The 17,029-nt window shown below is 37.3% G+C and overlaps 1 protein-coding gene across 1 annotated transcript in view; it reads right to left on the bottom strand.

The window, feature by feature from the left end:
- Window positions 1-2,211: 2,211 nt before the first annotated feature.
- The window catches only part of LOC126298111 (uncharacterized), a 318,107-nt gene continuing 303,289 nt past the window's right edge, over window positions 2,212-17,029 (bottom strand). Inside the window, exons 9-10 of the mRNA XM_049989432.1 lie at window positions 2,677-2,760; window positions 2,212-2,355 (exon numbers count right to left, since the gene is read on the bottom strand). Coding sequence (XP_049845389.1) covers window positions 2,212-2,355; window positions 2,677-2,760 — 228 coding nt within the window. The remainder of the gene's footprint in view (window positions 2,356-2,676; window positions 2,761-17,029) is intronic.

Raw genomic sequence — 17,029 nt, 5'->3', positions numbered from 1 at the left:
TTACAAAACCCAAGAGAAACTACTCAACCACAGAAAGAGGATGTTTTGCTGTGATTTGGGCCATGTGCAGATTTTGACAGTATCTTTATGGAAGGCCATTCACAGTTGTCACAGACCATCAATCACTTTGTTGGTTGACAGGTCTTAAGGTTCCAACAGGATGGGTACTATTCTTCAAGAATATGACATTACCATAGTGGACAAAAATGGAAGAAAACACCAAGATGCTGACTGTATCTCAAGAAACCCTGTGCAACACCATGAAGACTTTGATGAAGATAATGACCGTCTCACTGCACTCCAGGATCTCTCTGATGAGCAGAAGACGGACGCCAAGATATCTCAAATTACGCATGCATAAAATCGGTCAGAGGATGTGAAAGGACAATTTAAGGTAAAGAGGTGGCTAGCAGTGATTCCTAAACACATGCACTTAGATATTCTACAGAAATTCCATGACACACACGAGGCAGGACATTTGGTATTTATTAAGACATATGATAGAATCCGCAAGAGACTTTTCTGGCCAGGTTTATTTAGGAGTGTCCATCACTATGTGTCGCACTGTCGAGAGTGCCAGAGGAGAAAGGCAGTTCCTCAGAAACCACCTGGCCAACTCATACCTATTCCACCTGGCCAACTCATACCTATTCCACCAGCCAAAACGCCTTTACAGTGTGTTGGGATTGACCCCCTCAGAAGATTTCCAATGTCTGCTAGTGGCAATTGATGGCTTATTGTGTGCACTGATTATCTGACACTCTATGCCATTACAAACAGCTGAAGCATCCAAGGTAGCCAAATTCATTGTGGAAGACATATTAAAACACGGTGCCTCAAGGTCATTAATTACAGATCGAGGGAAAGTTTTTCAACCAAATCTTGTGACAGAGATAAACTGTTGGTGCAACATTTATTATCACATGACTACTGCCTACCATCCACAAACTAACAGGCTTACTGAATGCCTTAATAATACCTTGGCCATCATGCTATCAATGTTAGTCAATTTTGAGCAGAGGAACTTGGATGAGGTGCTACCTTTCACGACGTTTGTCTACAACACAGCCAAACAAGGTACCATAGGATTTTCGGCATTTTTGTGCATAGGCGTGAGGTGACTACACTGTGTTTCCATTACATCCTGATGATGTGGATGAAGACTACATCAGCCAGGTGTTAACCAAAGCTGAGGAAGCTAAGCAGTTAGCTCAAATCTGCACGTTGCAGCCCCAAGAAAATGACGCAAGCCACCATCCTGGATCAGATATACGGTCCACATCCTTCAAATGAAGCCCTATAGGGATCCTGTAACCCAGAGTAAATTCAAATTTCCAGCTATAGGTACCAAGCAGAAAGGTGAAGAAGAGCACAGCAGCAAAAGAAGTTCTAAGAAGATCACCACCAGAGCAAGAATCAGTCATCAGGAGCCGAAGTATGTAGGACCAATGACTCATTCCCAGACTAGGATGAGGGAACACCAAGATGCTGTTCTGTTAAGGAGGGAGCAGTGTCGCATAAGGTACTGAGTAGCACCATGGTGTAGTGGATGTGGTATGGAGGGCCGTGAGTTCAAAACTCACCTGGATTGTACAAATTTAATTTCTATATTTGGTTTGAGTACAGTGTAGAAGTATCCACAAATGTCAAGACTCACTGTACTGGAATGTTCTGTAGCTGTTTATATACTGTATGTGTTCTGGCCAGAGGCAGTTCACTCAGCGCTCGTGTATGTGGAAGGGCTGAATAAACCTTCATTAAATCAAGTTAGTGTTCGTCATTCATCTAATTACACCTTCCTCTACATGACAATATTAGCACACACTTTGTCGCAGAGTGAGAATTTCATTCTGGAAACAATAAACACAAAGAAACTAAAGCACTCTAGTAACCATTATACCTATCACAGAGAACTGTAACATTAATAACTTACAAACCCACACATGGTGTACATGTGTACAAAGTTACATTGAGAACTGACCAGATCTTCTAGATACTTTACTCTTTTTGTTGGCAATGTTTATCTTCTGATGGCACTGGTTTTCTGACAGTATGTCCAACAAAGCATATTTTACTATGGTACAGTGTTTGTTTGCTGTGAGTTAGTTATCACTATGAAACTTAATAACTTCACACCAGAACTGGAGCAGAAACATTTTTCATATAGGATCATCATGTTATTCAGTTGTCAAAAGACTCCTGTGAGGATCACTAATTCCTTGTCTCATCAAAGATTAACCAGCTTATAATCTTTTTTTGTAGCATTATATGTGATAAATTTCTTTCAAATTTTACCATTATAACAAAGAACATTTTTGTCAACTTGACAAAAAGTCTCAAGCAAATATCTACTGTCTACAGGATTCACAATTATTACAATTGCTGTCCTGCAGTTCCCCAATTGCAACTGTTACATTTATGCACTAAAGTGATCTAGCCAAGATTTCATGTTAATGTAACAAAGAGGAAAGTTGCTACTCACCATGCAGTGGAGATGATGTATCACAAATAGACACTACAAAAAGACAGTCTTCTTGTTGAGCCTCTCTGCTACTCAGTATCTAAACGACACTGTGACTAGCACATTTCCCTTTTATAATGTTATCATTATCCCATGCTGTGTTTTTAAAAAAAGATTTCATTTTCTAATAATATGAAAATTAACTTCTAACTTACCTTTGAGGAAGCTGATTGTTCCCCTTCATTTTCCTCCTCCAAATTTACAACTTCTTGCATAGATGCTACACCTTCTTCTTCAACCTAACAATAAAAAAATAATTGCTATGATGCTTAAATTTACAAGTGAACTTAAAAATACATTTATTGATCCTAACTATAGCACAAAAATAAATGTTTTCAGAAATATCTACACATGTTGCAAAACGAAACATTTCAAAATGAGGTAGTAAGAAATGTTTGGCATATTTACTAATTGCTATGGTTCTTATTAGATACCAACAGTAACACACTGAAATCGTACTTTAAGATAAAAAAAAAACCTATAGGACTCAACTGCTGTGGTCATCAGTCCCCTATAACTTAGAACTACTTAAACCTAACTAACCTAAGGACACCACACACATCCATGCCCGAGGCAGGATTCGAACCTGCCGACAAGATTTTTCACTTTGTGTCTTGTGTGTATCCGCTTACTTTGTCGGTCATAATGTTTACTCTGTCCTGACCATTCCACCTCTGGCTGACATGAAAGAATAACTTTACCTCAAAACAAACTTCCCAACCACGCATCATATTGTATGACATGTTGATTCAGATCTGCATGATATTTACTGCTAGACACTATGAAAATAAAAATTCTCATAAACAGTGCTAATTAACTCCAGAGAAGGGGCTACTTTTTGGAATGATGCAGTTTGGCCAGTGATGAGTTAGACTGTATCATTTTGGACCTGATTAATCCAGCAAGCTACAACAATATCCCCTGACAGCATATTATATTTATATACATTTTATTCAATGCATTTCTTTTTACTTCCCTTTTATTACCACTGGAATTCTCTGTTGAAGGAATCATAAATACAAAATGTTAATCACTGTGTGAAATGATTTAATGCTGTCAATTAATAACTGACTTGTGTGAAAAGATAGTCTCCCCACAGTCATCAATTTGTAATAGATAAATGGATTAGTGAAAGGAATTTCTGTTCCAAGACAGAGTACACAAGATATTTAAAACAGTATCAGAAAAGAATTACCCAAGTAAGACTTTTCTTTTCTTTTATCGATAAGAAATATGGTAAAGCTCCCCTCCTCCCCTCCAATCAAGAGTTGGTTAGAAATAAATTACGGGTAGTATGCCTTAGGACTTCTTCGAAGTTTAGAACTCATTCTCAATCTGATCTTATGATGACCTGCAGTCCAATGAGGTTCCAGATTATGATGTCATTTCGAATTTTTAATATATCTGAATCACTGTCAAGGGTGAGAAATGAAATAACTGATAGAAAGATTTCAGAACTGTCATCACTGGACCTTTGGACTTATAGTTTGACACTTATCCAACAAACCTTCCAAGCCATACAAGAAAAAAAATTCTCCTCTAATTGCTTTGAAGAGCAAAAGCATTGCTTTACATTTGTAACAGTAGGTCAGAAAAAAAGAAAATATACACATGTACATCAAATTTAGAATATTTAAGAACAATGACCTCAATTACATACATATTTTGGTACATTAACTATCTAGTTAGTAACTTAATCCACTGAAACTTAGATAACAGTTGCTTACAACATGCATTAAACACTCACACACACACACACACACACACACACACACACACACACACACACACACACACACACACATACTCAACACAATATATACATGAGAGGGCAGGATTCTGAGAGTAATGTTCTAAATCAAACACTTTGCAAAGAAGAGCTAAGAAAAAAATGGAGGAGTAACTGAAACTGAGCAACAAATTGAATAAAAAAGGGGAGCCTGAAGAGCTAAATCAAAATCATTTTATGCTGCAATCCATGTTAAACCTAATGTGTTAAGAAAACAATAAAAAAGCAGTGTGAAGTGCTGTACAGCTACATGACTACACTTTTTTAAAGTGTTACACATAATTTGTGACCAAACTGAGTGATACTTTCTTATAGCTTGATATAAAAATCATTATTATTGCACAAAGGAATGTTTATGCTAGAAACTCCTGAGTCATTGAAGAAATGTTTTGATAGTGAGGTAATGTATCTTGCACTTTTAAATATACATATTTAAGGTTTGGAAATAATTTGCTGAAGCCTACTGTTCAAAATGGTGCAGATTCTCAATTGAGCTCAAAACTAGAGAGTTAGGTGGTCATGTGAGTTCAGAAAACACATCATGGTGTTTTTTGAACTATGGAAGTACATTTGCGAGCTGGGCGACATGTTGTATCATCATGCTGGTAGGTGCCATTGTGCCGAGAAAAAACAAACTGCATCTAGGGGTTGATATGGTCCCCAAGGATAGATGCTTATATACGTTCATCCATTGTGCCTTTCAGAAAGATGAGATAACCCAGGGACTGCCATAAAAACATTCTTCACACTATAATGTTCTTTCCTGTAGCCTGGACATCATTTCTTTCATATGTTTCAAATTACTCATGCCAATGGTGATTTGTCCTATGGAGCATTAAGAAAGATTCATCTGAAGAGGCCACCAGTCCCTAATCAGCAGATTACCAGTTGCACTAGAGGTCTGCAAAATTGCAGCTTTCATCACTGATGAATCACAGTCAGCATGGGTACATGAAACAGGTACACTTTCTGGATCCTACATGCAGCAACGTTCTCTGAACGGTCATTGGGCTGGCAAAGTTGCTAGCCCCTTGGTTCATCTCAAAAGTCAGTGGCTCAACAGTAGTACATCTGTTTGATCATGCACATGTCACACCTGGCATTTACCCCTGTCTTGTATGGCCCATGGTGTACAAGAAATGCTTGGCACCAGTTTTTGATAGCACCATTTTCCCATGTACAGCATACTTAAATCATGACAGCACACAAATAGCTTACAAACTTAACCATTTTGAAAATGCTTCCACCCCTGGACAATTATGACGCCCTTTTGGATGTCAAATAAATCCCTCCATTTGTAAATTATTATGTCACATGCACTGTTTCCCATGTCCCCCAGACATCATTTACATAACCTCCACTGCTAGTGTTGTCACCTGCTGTCTGAATGTGGTTACTGCATTGTGATGTCAAACACAGGTGGTGGTCATATTAGTGTGTCTGGGCTGTATATTATTTCTGTAATGTATGTAACACACCTGATACTGTTGTATTGAATGGCCCAAGGACAAACAAATAAATAAACTAAAAATAAATAAATAAACAGTGCTCTGTGCAGAGATGTGTCAAAGCCAAGTTATCTGTAAGAAATCAGAGTGAGGGACATCTGCCATCTTTTTCTACTGACCACTATATGTTATCCATCCATTTCAGTTGCTGTTACTCCCAACTCCCTCTGATAAATGGCAATGTGATTTATTTTTCAGACTTCTGCTGTACACACATTTGATGCAATTCATTATCATGTTAAGGAGCCGTGTAGAAGTGAGAGGGGATGTAACCAGAGGAGATTGGGCTTCATGTTGATGATGATGACCCTTGTGTCAGGTTAAGAGTGACAGTCGAAAGAATTACTCCTCAAAATATTATGCATGAACTCCAAAAAGTAATGATACTGTTAGCATTTGAAGCTGAGTGTGCATGAGACACACTGGGGTTAGACAGACAATTTTGCACCCACACTCCCTATTTTTACCAATTTGAGTAAACCTGATTTGTGGGATCATTGTTTGGGTGCTTTTACTCAAAATATGAAGAAAAGTTTCAATAGTCTCATTTGGAGATATGCTCCAAAAATAACATCGAGCCAAAGCGAAATTGTAAACATTGCTTCAAATGTGGACACATTTCTATTCAATACTGGCCATACTGCATTAATGCATTTGCAGAATTCCCCTTTAAATCAGAATTGGCAGTGAAATGTGCTGTTTCTGTGAAAATAGACATCAGCAGTGATGTGCTCAGCACCAAAAAGGACTTTGATGATGCAAACGAATACTATGAGGTGGTAAAAGTAGCAAAAAAGTGGCCATCCACTGGAGCAATAGTTATTATGGACCAGGCGTCAATGATATCCCATAAGTTTCAAGATTTGTCCCTTTTTTATATGATAAATACTTGCCAAACTTTAAACACCTTCTTCCCAAAACCATATTTTTCAACATGGTTGTCATCACCCACTTCACAATTTTCATCTGATTTTAATAATTTTTTGTCTCCCTTGAAGGAAATTTAATTTTGTTTAGTTCATCACAGCTGCTTTTTTATGTTGATATTTAGTATTTTTTTTTTTATTTTTGGCCAAAAAAAGGGACCCAAAAATGGACTGTTTTTCTAATATTTTCAGTTTTGCCAAATTTCCTTCCAAATCTCTACAACGAACTAAAATTACATCTGTAATGATCAGGGTGATATGTTAATTTCATGTTACAGGTAACCACAACCAGAGTTACAGAGCCAACATTTGATCTACCTCCTTTCAGTGCTGACTTGGAAAATCACTCCCAGTTTCAATAATAATAATAAAAAAAAATAAAGCAATAAATACTTCTGTGTATGCTTTATTCATTGCAGCAAACCCCATTTCTCTTCTGCATTCCAACTTGTAGAAAAAAATACAGAATTTGAGCAATATTTTTGTCTGTCACACTGTTGTTCCCCTTAAGACATGTAGTTGCAACAAGAAATTTTGATCACATGACTGTCTGGTGAGTATTATAGGGCAAACTGTTGTATCCAATACTCTGATCAGCTACAACACATTTTTTGCTGTTTATGTAACACACACATCCTGCGTGATGGAGCTACAACTCATTTAAATATTACTTCCAATTAAATAACAGATTACGTCACAGATGATAAGTATTGGGGATGTCCACCTGCTTAGCTGGGTGGTAACATGCTCGCCTCTGATGCAAATGGGCACAAGTTCGATTCCCAGATGGGTTGGAAATTTTTAACTGCTCGAGGACTGGGTGTTGTGTTGTCCTCATCATTATTTTATCCTCATCACTGGTGCGCAAGTCACCCAATGTGGCATCAAATGAAATAAGACTTGCACTTGTCAGCCTAACTTTCCTGAATATTGCCTCCCGGCCAATGATACCATATACTCATTTCATTTCATTTATGTACTGCGTGTGACTACTAGGATATTGGAGCATGTGTGCCATGAAAATAGAGGTTTTTTAGGTTAAAGAAATACCTCCTTATGGGCAATGAGTTGCCTGCTGAAAATACAGGGGGATCAGCCTTCTTACTTTGAGAGGTGAATATTTGCCTTTGCAGATCATAAAGATAAAATGTTAATACCATACTAGCAGACTGCAGGAATATCCATGGCAATGCACAAGAAATGGTATTGCTTAGTAAAGAAATAAATGTCCCCATAGTGTTAGGAACAGAAAACTGGCTCAAATCAGAGATGAATAACAACAAGTTCAGGTTGGAATACACAGGGTGAAGTGAAATTTGTGCACTCGGGCTTCGTACCACGACTCCTCACATACCAGCCATAAAAAATTGTCTCCCACAAAATTTCATCTGCTGAGTACATCTGGCAGAAAAATGATGTTAAAGAGTGCCAATCTGGTAACACCGTAACCACATGTATGGTAGCTTCCTCTGACAGCATACATTATCTCTGTTGTAGAGTTTTGGTTAGCATGCAGGAGGTCGATGGTTCGATCCTGGGTTGGAGAATAAGTTTTTATTTGGTAAATGTAGTCCAGGTGGTATGGTACCGGGCATCTGAATTGTCAACGGCAATGCCAGCGGGCCCTCTAGAAAACATTTACAACTTCATACTACAACCGAAGCAATGGAAGATTAGTAAGCTTTGAAAGAAGCCCTTTCCACATCATGGGTGTGAATTTATTCCCACCACTTCAAGGACTAGATGCGAAAACTTTTTTCTTTGTACCCTCCTCCAATGGTTCCATAAATTAGTAACAACTAATAATCTTGTTTCATTCAGATGCATTTTGTTAGGGTTTTATCTTACCAGTAGGACTAACGATGTGCTTTGAGAATAATGTCCAAACTTGGTTACTATTTGTATGTATCACCGTGGTTCCACTAATTATGCATTTCAACACTGAGTCTGGTAACCACATGCTGTTTAGTGTGTATCACAATGCAACATTATTATTATTATTGTATTGATGGGTTTGTGGAAACATCATGTCTATTACCATTAGGGAGACAGGGTAATTCAAAACGGAAAATTTCACAATTATCTGTTGGAGGGGCTTGCGTATTATGTGGAATAGTGTGCAGGACCAATGGCATGTTTATATTGTATGCTCTGTCCACCAGACACCCATGAGAGACTCCAATTTACACCCATACACATATTGAATTTTCTCATTCTAAACCTCTAAACCAGTGTGGCAGATGCATGGCATACACAAATGATTAATATGTGGACACGCTTCTGGTCTGATGCATCAGAAAACCAAGCTGTTGTTGCTGCTTGTGAATATGCTCCAACCAGATAAAAATTTGTTTCGCCATCTGGAGCTGCACCTTTGAGAGTAAGGTATCATGCATTCCTCTCAAACTATCTGTCTGATGTGCTGGAAAATATTCCACTACATGTTTGGCAGAGGATATGGTTCAAACACGATGGTGCACTTCCACACTCTGGAATTAACGTGCTTGGACAGAACATCTCCAGGGTAATGGCTCAAATGAAGAGGTCCAGTTGTATAAGCACTGCTTTCTCCTGACATGAATCCCATGGATTTGTTTCTGTGGGGACACCTAAAGGACCACGTGAACTCTACTCTGTTGACGAATGTGGAAGAACTGTGTAAGCTGCTGTTGTTACTGTTGATGCAGATTTGCTGCAAAGGGTCCAGATCTGTATGATCCGGCAGGTTGCACAATGTTTAGACGTGTATGGAGGTCACTTTGAGCATCTGTTCATCTGAGGACAATAAATTCTGTTCTGAAAGTCATGTGATCATTAACATGGACAGTATTATTGTCACTGGTTGGTAATGTGTGACATCTGAACACTGATATTACATGTAGTATAAATGACAAGTAGATGTTGTGTTATTGTACTGTGCTATCATCTTTAGCATCTCCAAATCAATTTTGGTTTTGTAGTTAGTCTGTTCTATGACAGGTCATTTGTTTTAACTGTCTATTTCTTATTTGTCTAACCATGTATTTGTTATGTTCAGCATTACAAAATGTTGTAAGTTTAGGATACATGTGATCTAAGAAATGGCATATATTACAGAATGAAGCTAGCAAATAAAAAAAAAAAATGTGCACCTTAATCCAGGACGAACCCTTGACCTCCTGCATGCTAACCCAAATGTTATCGACTGCACCAACTATGCTATACCAGCAATATGCATTGACAGCGGCAGTTAGCATACGTGTGATTACAGCACTGCCAGACAGCCACTCTTTAATGTCCATTTTCTGCCAGATGTACTCACCAGATGACATTTTGTGAGAGACATTTTTTTATTGCAGGCATGTGAGGCACCATGCTGCGAAGCCCGAGTATGAAAATTTTGCTTCACCCTATATATCAAAATGATAGGCTAGATGCTACCACTGATTCCTCGAAAGAACCCTATAACACCTGTGAAGCTATAACAGAAACCAAATCTGAAATAATCTGGCTATAGATAAGCACCTGAGATTTTCAAGCACTGTACTTGCATGCTATAATAGATCATCTTACTCAGGAGTCAAATTGCAGAGCATTTCAGAAAAAACTGGAGCAATATATGCTTCCCTACCATGACAATGTAATAGGGGCTGGGGGACTTATACTTTTCAGCTATGGAAGGAGACAGTCATGCAACCAAAACTAGTGCCTAATTGCTTTGAACACATAGAGAGTTAACTTGTGAGGGTAATATTTTGCAATTCAAAGTAACTAACAGGCCCAAGCATGTCACTTCAGTTAATGTAGAGGAGGGTGTTAGTGATCATAAGCCTGTTACAACATCACTATCTACAGGTGATACAAGAAATGTTGATAAAATTATGAAATATGTTTGCTCAACAAGTATGATAGGAACTTGCAAAATAGCTAAGTATTTGATGTCAAATATACAGCTCAGGTAACCAAGATGTAAAACAAAAATGGATGAAATTCAGAAGGATAGTACAGTACGCATTAGACCAGTACACAGCAAGCCAGGTTGTGAGGGATGTTAGAATACACCATGAACCAGTACATGAAGAGCAAAATTTTGTGGGATGGTAAAAGTAAAATTTTGCTAAGGGAACTGACTAAAATTTCTGAGAAGTATTGACCTTATGTAAAGAAACTACACAGATTGAAATCATCTATTCATTCACTCTGTATTCACCTTGGAATATCATGATAGACCTTCTCCTCATAATCACCGCAATTTGTTGAAATGGCAGATGTGGAAATAATTGATCACAGTACAGGAAACCAACTAAAATTGCTCAATAATAGAAAGGCATTTGGACCAGATGAGATACCTATCAGATTCTACAGAGAACTTTCTCTCCTTCTCACTATAGGAATGAAGGGTACCAAGTGGTCAGAAAAATGCTCAGGTCATTCCCACTTTTGGAAGGGTTATTGAACTGATCCACATAATTACAGACCTACACTGGTGATGTCAATTTGTTGTAGCATTATTAAAAAAAGGCTGTGATCATACACTGTGTTATTTCTAGAGAATGAAAATATCCTCTATAAATACCAATATGGATTCCTTAAATAGGATTTTGAAACAACACATCACTCGTTTGCTGAATAAAATTCAGAGCACCACAGACAAAGGCACTCGGTTCATACTGTCTTCCTTAACATCCAGGAGGCATTTAGCAGTTCCACACTGACATTTGGTTAATAAAATAAGAGAATACCAAATATTGAACCAGATTTGGAATTGGAGCCAGGATTTCCCAAGAGGCAGAATTTCACACATTATTCTTAATGGGATGGAACTGAGAAATGTAAAGATATTTTTAAGTACCTCAAGGAAGTGTTATGAGGCCATCACAGAGTACAGTACACATAGTTGATCTAGCAGCTAACGTCAGAATACCTATAAGGCTTCCTGCAGATGGTACTGTTGTCTGCAGTGGGTTTGCAATGATAGATGACTGCAGCAAATTACAGAAACACCTCCTGTGGATCAATGATTGGAGCAGGAACTGGCAGTTGGCTCTGAATATAAATAAATGTAATACAAAGGTGTAAATAGAGAAACAGAACCATTATTGATTGATTGACTTATTGGCAAAAAATCACTGGAAACATTAAACACCAAAAACCTCCTAGAGGTGACTATTTGGCATGGCCCAAACTGGAATGATCACATGAAACAAATTTCAAGAAAAGCAGATGCCAGGCTGAGATTCAATGGAGAATCTTAAGGAAATTTAATTTATACGTGGAAGAAGTAGCATACAAAACGACGTGTTCCCTGTTCTTGAATGTTGTTGGTTAGTTTGGGACACTTACCAATCAGTATTAACAGAAAAGAGAAAGAGAGAGGGAGGGAGGGAGAGAGAAAGAGAGAGAGAGAGAGAGAGAGAGAGAGAGAGAGAGAGAGAGAGAGAGAAGCTGCATGGAAGTGCAGCATATTTCATCACGATATTGTTTAATATGCACCAGACCTTTGAAATATGTACCATACAACTTTAAGAAGACTATTTGCTGAAAAAAAATTATTTTTGTACATATGTCTTTCAGTTTGATGTACTCATTACATAAAGCACTGAATTTCTTTTTGTTACACATCATAGTTATTGTGCTACATAAAATGCAGGAAAAAAGTGCAAGAAATTTTTAAGTGTCTGCAGAGGTAAAAACACCTTGGATAAAAATTGTGTACAGTTGATTTTAGCCCATATATTGCAGCAGTGAGAGGATGGCTACTCAGGATGAATACACATGTTTAATACCACCAGAGGAAAAGCCAACCAGAAAAGTTATGCATGTCCACAGGACATGGGATATGGAGGTGCAGGATGTGTATGTATGTCCACGGCAGCAAAAGGTTTAAACTTAGAAGGTGAGGGAGAAATAAGTGTTTGTGGAACAAATACAAAACACACTTGTTTCATCCACAAATTTCAACAATTAATACACAAATGTTCTAGAGTAAATTTCAAAACAGTGGTTGCAAATTAATTACTAGACTAAAAAAACATACAATCAAGTTATGAAAAAAATTAGAATAAATTAACCACAATGTCAAACAGATTGATTGGCAGCAGCTGGAGACAATGACTTCCTAAACAGCAAAGGAGGTAAGTAAATTGGATAGTATAAAAGCATGAAGTGACTGTCATGAACTAAACAGTGTCAAAACAATGTTTCTTACATGCCTCAAAAGAAAATTGTATATTCTGAGTTTTGAATTAGGGTAGTAAGACATGAGTATTTAATGAAAAGAAATTGAGAAACTGAGGGTGGCTCAACAACCAATGTGTAGGTTTTGGGTTCAAGTGGATAAATAAAAAATGGACCAAAGATGTGTTTTCGCAGCATCAAGAGGTAAACGATAAGACGAAAATGATGACCCATACAGGACCAGCAGGTGGAAACATCAGTATACAACAGAAATCTGTACTTTAACAAATATTAAAATATTACATACACAGTACTAATATAACAACTGTTTTAAATTATTGCTTCATTAGTCTCACCAAAGAGGATGGAAACAGAATCAGTCCTAAATCTAGTTTACAGCACTCTAATTCTGGTTTTGCTCTTCATTGTATATTCATATATAAGACAATACACAATATACACATAAATGCACACAACTCTCACCATAATCACACAACGTCTCTTGTAAGGGCATAAGAGGTTGCAAATCCAATGACAAATCCATTAATCAATACTGAATACATTCATACAAGTACTTTCAGGTTCAAGATGAATGGGTTATCTTCTCATCATATATGTGGTGAAAGAATTTGGTATCTAGGTAAAGAATAGAAAGAAAAGACCTCATGAAAGAAAAAAAATTGACATTAGTTACAACATACATAGAGCTTACCCATTGTAGTATAGCAGACATTATTGAGAGTAGAAGATATCATTATTAAGCAATGTACAGAGGTTCAAGAGAATATGGAAACACTATTGATGACAGTGCTGCCAAAGTGAAGTTACTAAACATAGCCTTACAAAATTCTTTCACCAAAGAAGATGAAGTAAATATTTCAGAATTTGAACCGAGAACAGCTGCCAGCACAAGTAATGTAGAAGTAGATATCCTTGGAGCAGTGAAGCAACTTCAGTCACTTAGCAAAAGCAAGTCTTCTAGTCCACACTGTATACCAGGTAGGTTCCTTTTGGAATATGCTGCTGCTATAGATCCATACTTAACAATCATCTACAACTGTATGCTCAAAGAAAGTTCAGCACACAAAGACTGGAAAGCTGTACTGGTCACACCAGTATTCAAGAAAGGTAGTAAGACTACTCCACTAAATTACAGTACCATATCATTAACATCGATATGCAGCAGGATCTGAGAACATGTATTGGGTTCAAACATTATGAATTACCTCAAAAGAAATGATGTATTGACACACTGTCCACACAAATTTAAAAAGCATTGCTCTTGCAAAACAGAACTAGCTCTTTACTTGTGTGAAAAAATTGTTGAGTGCCATTGACAAGGGATGTCAAATTGATTCTGTACTTCTAAATTTCCAGAAGGCTTTTGACGCTGTACCACGTGAGTGGCTTGTAGTGAAATTGCTTGCTTATGGAATATCGTCTCAATTATGTGACTGAATTCTTGATTTGCTGTCAGAGAGGTCACAGTTCGTAGTAATTGATGGAAAGTCATTGAGTAAAACAGAAGTGATTTCTGGCATTCCGCAATGTAGTGTTATTGGCCCTTTGCTGTTCCTTGTCTATATACATGATTTAGGAGACAATCTGATCAGCTGTCTCAGGTTGTTTACAGATGATACTGCAATTTATTGAATAATAAAGACTTCATAAGATCAAAACACATTGCAAAATCAATTAGCACAGATATTTATATGGTTCAAAAACTGGCAATTGACCCTAAATAATGGGAAGTATGAGGTCATCCAGATGGGTGCTAAAAGGAATCCGTTAAACTTAGGTTACGGGGTCAATCAGTCAAATCTGAAGGCCATAAATTCAACTAAAAATGTAGGAATTACAATTATGAAAAACTTAAATTGGAAGGAACACATAGAAACTGTTGTGCAGAAGGCTAACCATAGACTGAGATTAATTGGTAGGACACTTAGAAAATGTAACAGATCTACTAAAGAGACTGCCTACACTATGCTTTTCCAGCCTCTTTCAGAATACTGCTTTGTGTTGAGGGTCTTGTCAGACAGGATTGACAGAGTATGTTGAGAAAGTCCCTGGAAAGGAAGCACATCATGTCTTATTATGAAACAGGAAAGAGATTGTCACTGAAATGATGCAGGATTTGGGGTGGACACCACAGAAACAAAGGCATTTCTCATTGCGGCACAATCTGCTCACGAAGTTCCAATCAACAATTTTCTACTCTGAATGTGAAAGTATTTTGTTGATACCAATATACATAGGGAGAAACAATCCCCATAAGGAAAAGATGTAGCTTTAATTTTATCTGAACACTATAAGACATTGGATTCTTGTCACAATCCTGTTCCATGATCATCTGTCATAATCACTAAATACCCTTTTCTGTCCACTTAGTGACTTAGTGAATGATGTTTCTCCACTTTCCTTGCATGGGTTATAAATCTTTGATATGGTGTCCCTTGAAACCCAAAACACTTCAGCTCCCTTGGTTTGCAGAAGCACCCATCATACATGTACCAGCAATATGGACGTGTTCAAATTCTGTCAGCTCTGAAATAATACATGCACAACTACATGGAACACATTCCTGACAATAACTGAACCTTACAACACATTGAGCGCATTGTACAGGTGCTGTCCATGGTCAAATACAACAGCACAGCCTACATGGTCGGCTGACATCTGCATTTATGTTCAGACATGCATTTATTGTCATGTTTCGGTAGTTTTGTTCAACCTCTTTACCAGCCTGACAGACCGTTCCATGATCACCTCCAAAAGGATCTCATAACCAGAGGGTAGTACCCACTTGTGAACTCACTGACAAAGGAGTGGTTTAATCTGACATGTTTGAAACCTACCTTGAAAGTTTTGCAGGAAAAATAAAATTAAGCAAATGCATTGCCACAACTTTAGCTGCTAAGGTGTGTGCAAGTTTTTTTTCTTTAATTGTTGATGTTGCTCACTTTCTTCACACAGAGAACTGCTTATGACAGCAGTTTGTAAGCCCTTCCTCAGTCATGACAAGACAACATACAACCATAAAGTTTTAATATCTGGAGTGACACAAGTGAATTCAATGCACCTCAACCATATGGAAAGAGTCACATGTCATTAATATTAGTATCAACAGCTAAATTGTTGCATATGTAATTTTTGCAAAGATGACTAGCAGAGGAAAAATAAATCAAGGCAGTGTTTGATGTTACATTACTTATTACGTCTGTCAACTGTGACTTTAATTTCTTGAAAGGATATATTTGTTTGTACATACATCGTTTTACAACAGTCTCTCAAGTACATTTCATATGATAACTTTTGATTAATGTATATTTTTGGTAACAATGAGACTCATAGTCATCACAATAAAGTAAAGTGACATTTGAACAATGAAAACAAACATTTTCTTTATGCAAGATATACCCCACAACAGAAAAGTTATGACTTTCAGGCATGTAACAGTAATAACTAGTTTTACTATGACAGCATTATGATGGATTAAGAAATGGTCATGGCTGTCGCTCTGCTTACTGTGCTACAGAATGGGTATACTTACAGTACATTGTAAAATGTGCTGTTGAAAACTGGTAATGCACAGATGACTGAAATTTAAAAATACTGTTCTAATAAACATCAAATGATGGAGAGCTATAGGAAAGTATATTGTCTGACAATTTCTTTCAAAATCTTTTCCACAGTCAAAAAATTTCTTTATTGAAAGTCACACTGGTTTTTCTGGGTGGAATCTGAATTATACCAACAATCTTTCTGTTGTCCTCCTGAAAGATGGAGATATTGTTATGCCCAGGCCAAAAGTCCAACAAAAGCAATGAATTAATTTCTGCAGCTGGTTAAAAGCCATTTCACATATAATTTTGAAAATTATTCTTTCCTGTTTTTCCAGATATTTGTAGACCAATAACAAGATTTTTGCCACTAAATAGTCCTTCCTTTATTTTTGGTCCTAATATGCCTTAAGGTTCCTGAAGACAGATATAAAGCTGCAGAAAAGTAATCCACTCATGCATACCACTGTCATTGTTGTATACTATTGTGTAATAACATTAATTAATTGCACAATTGACACTGTCTTTTTTCCCCCCTAAAACGATAAAATGTGGTTTGCTCACAG

Source organism: Schistocerca gregaria, chromosome X, assembly GCF_023897955.1.
Source record: "Schistocerca gregaria isolate iqSchGreg1 chromosome X, iqSchGreg1.2, whole genome shotgun sequence".
In the NCBI taxonomy this organism is placed as follows: domain Eukaryota; kingdom Metazoa; phylum Arthropoda; class Insecta; order Orthoptera; family Acrididae; genus Schistocerca; species Schistocerca gregaria.
This window is presented reverse-complemented; position numbering and strand designations above follow the sequence as displayed.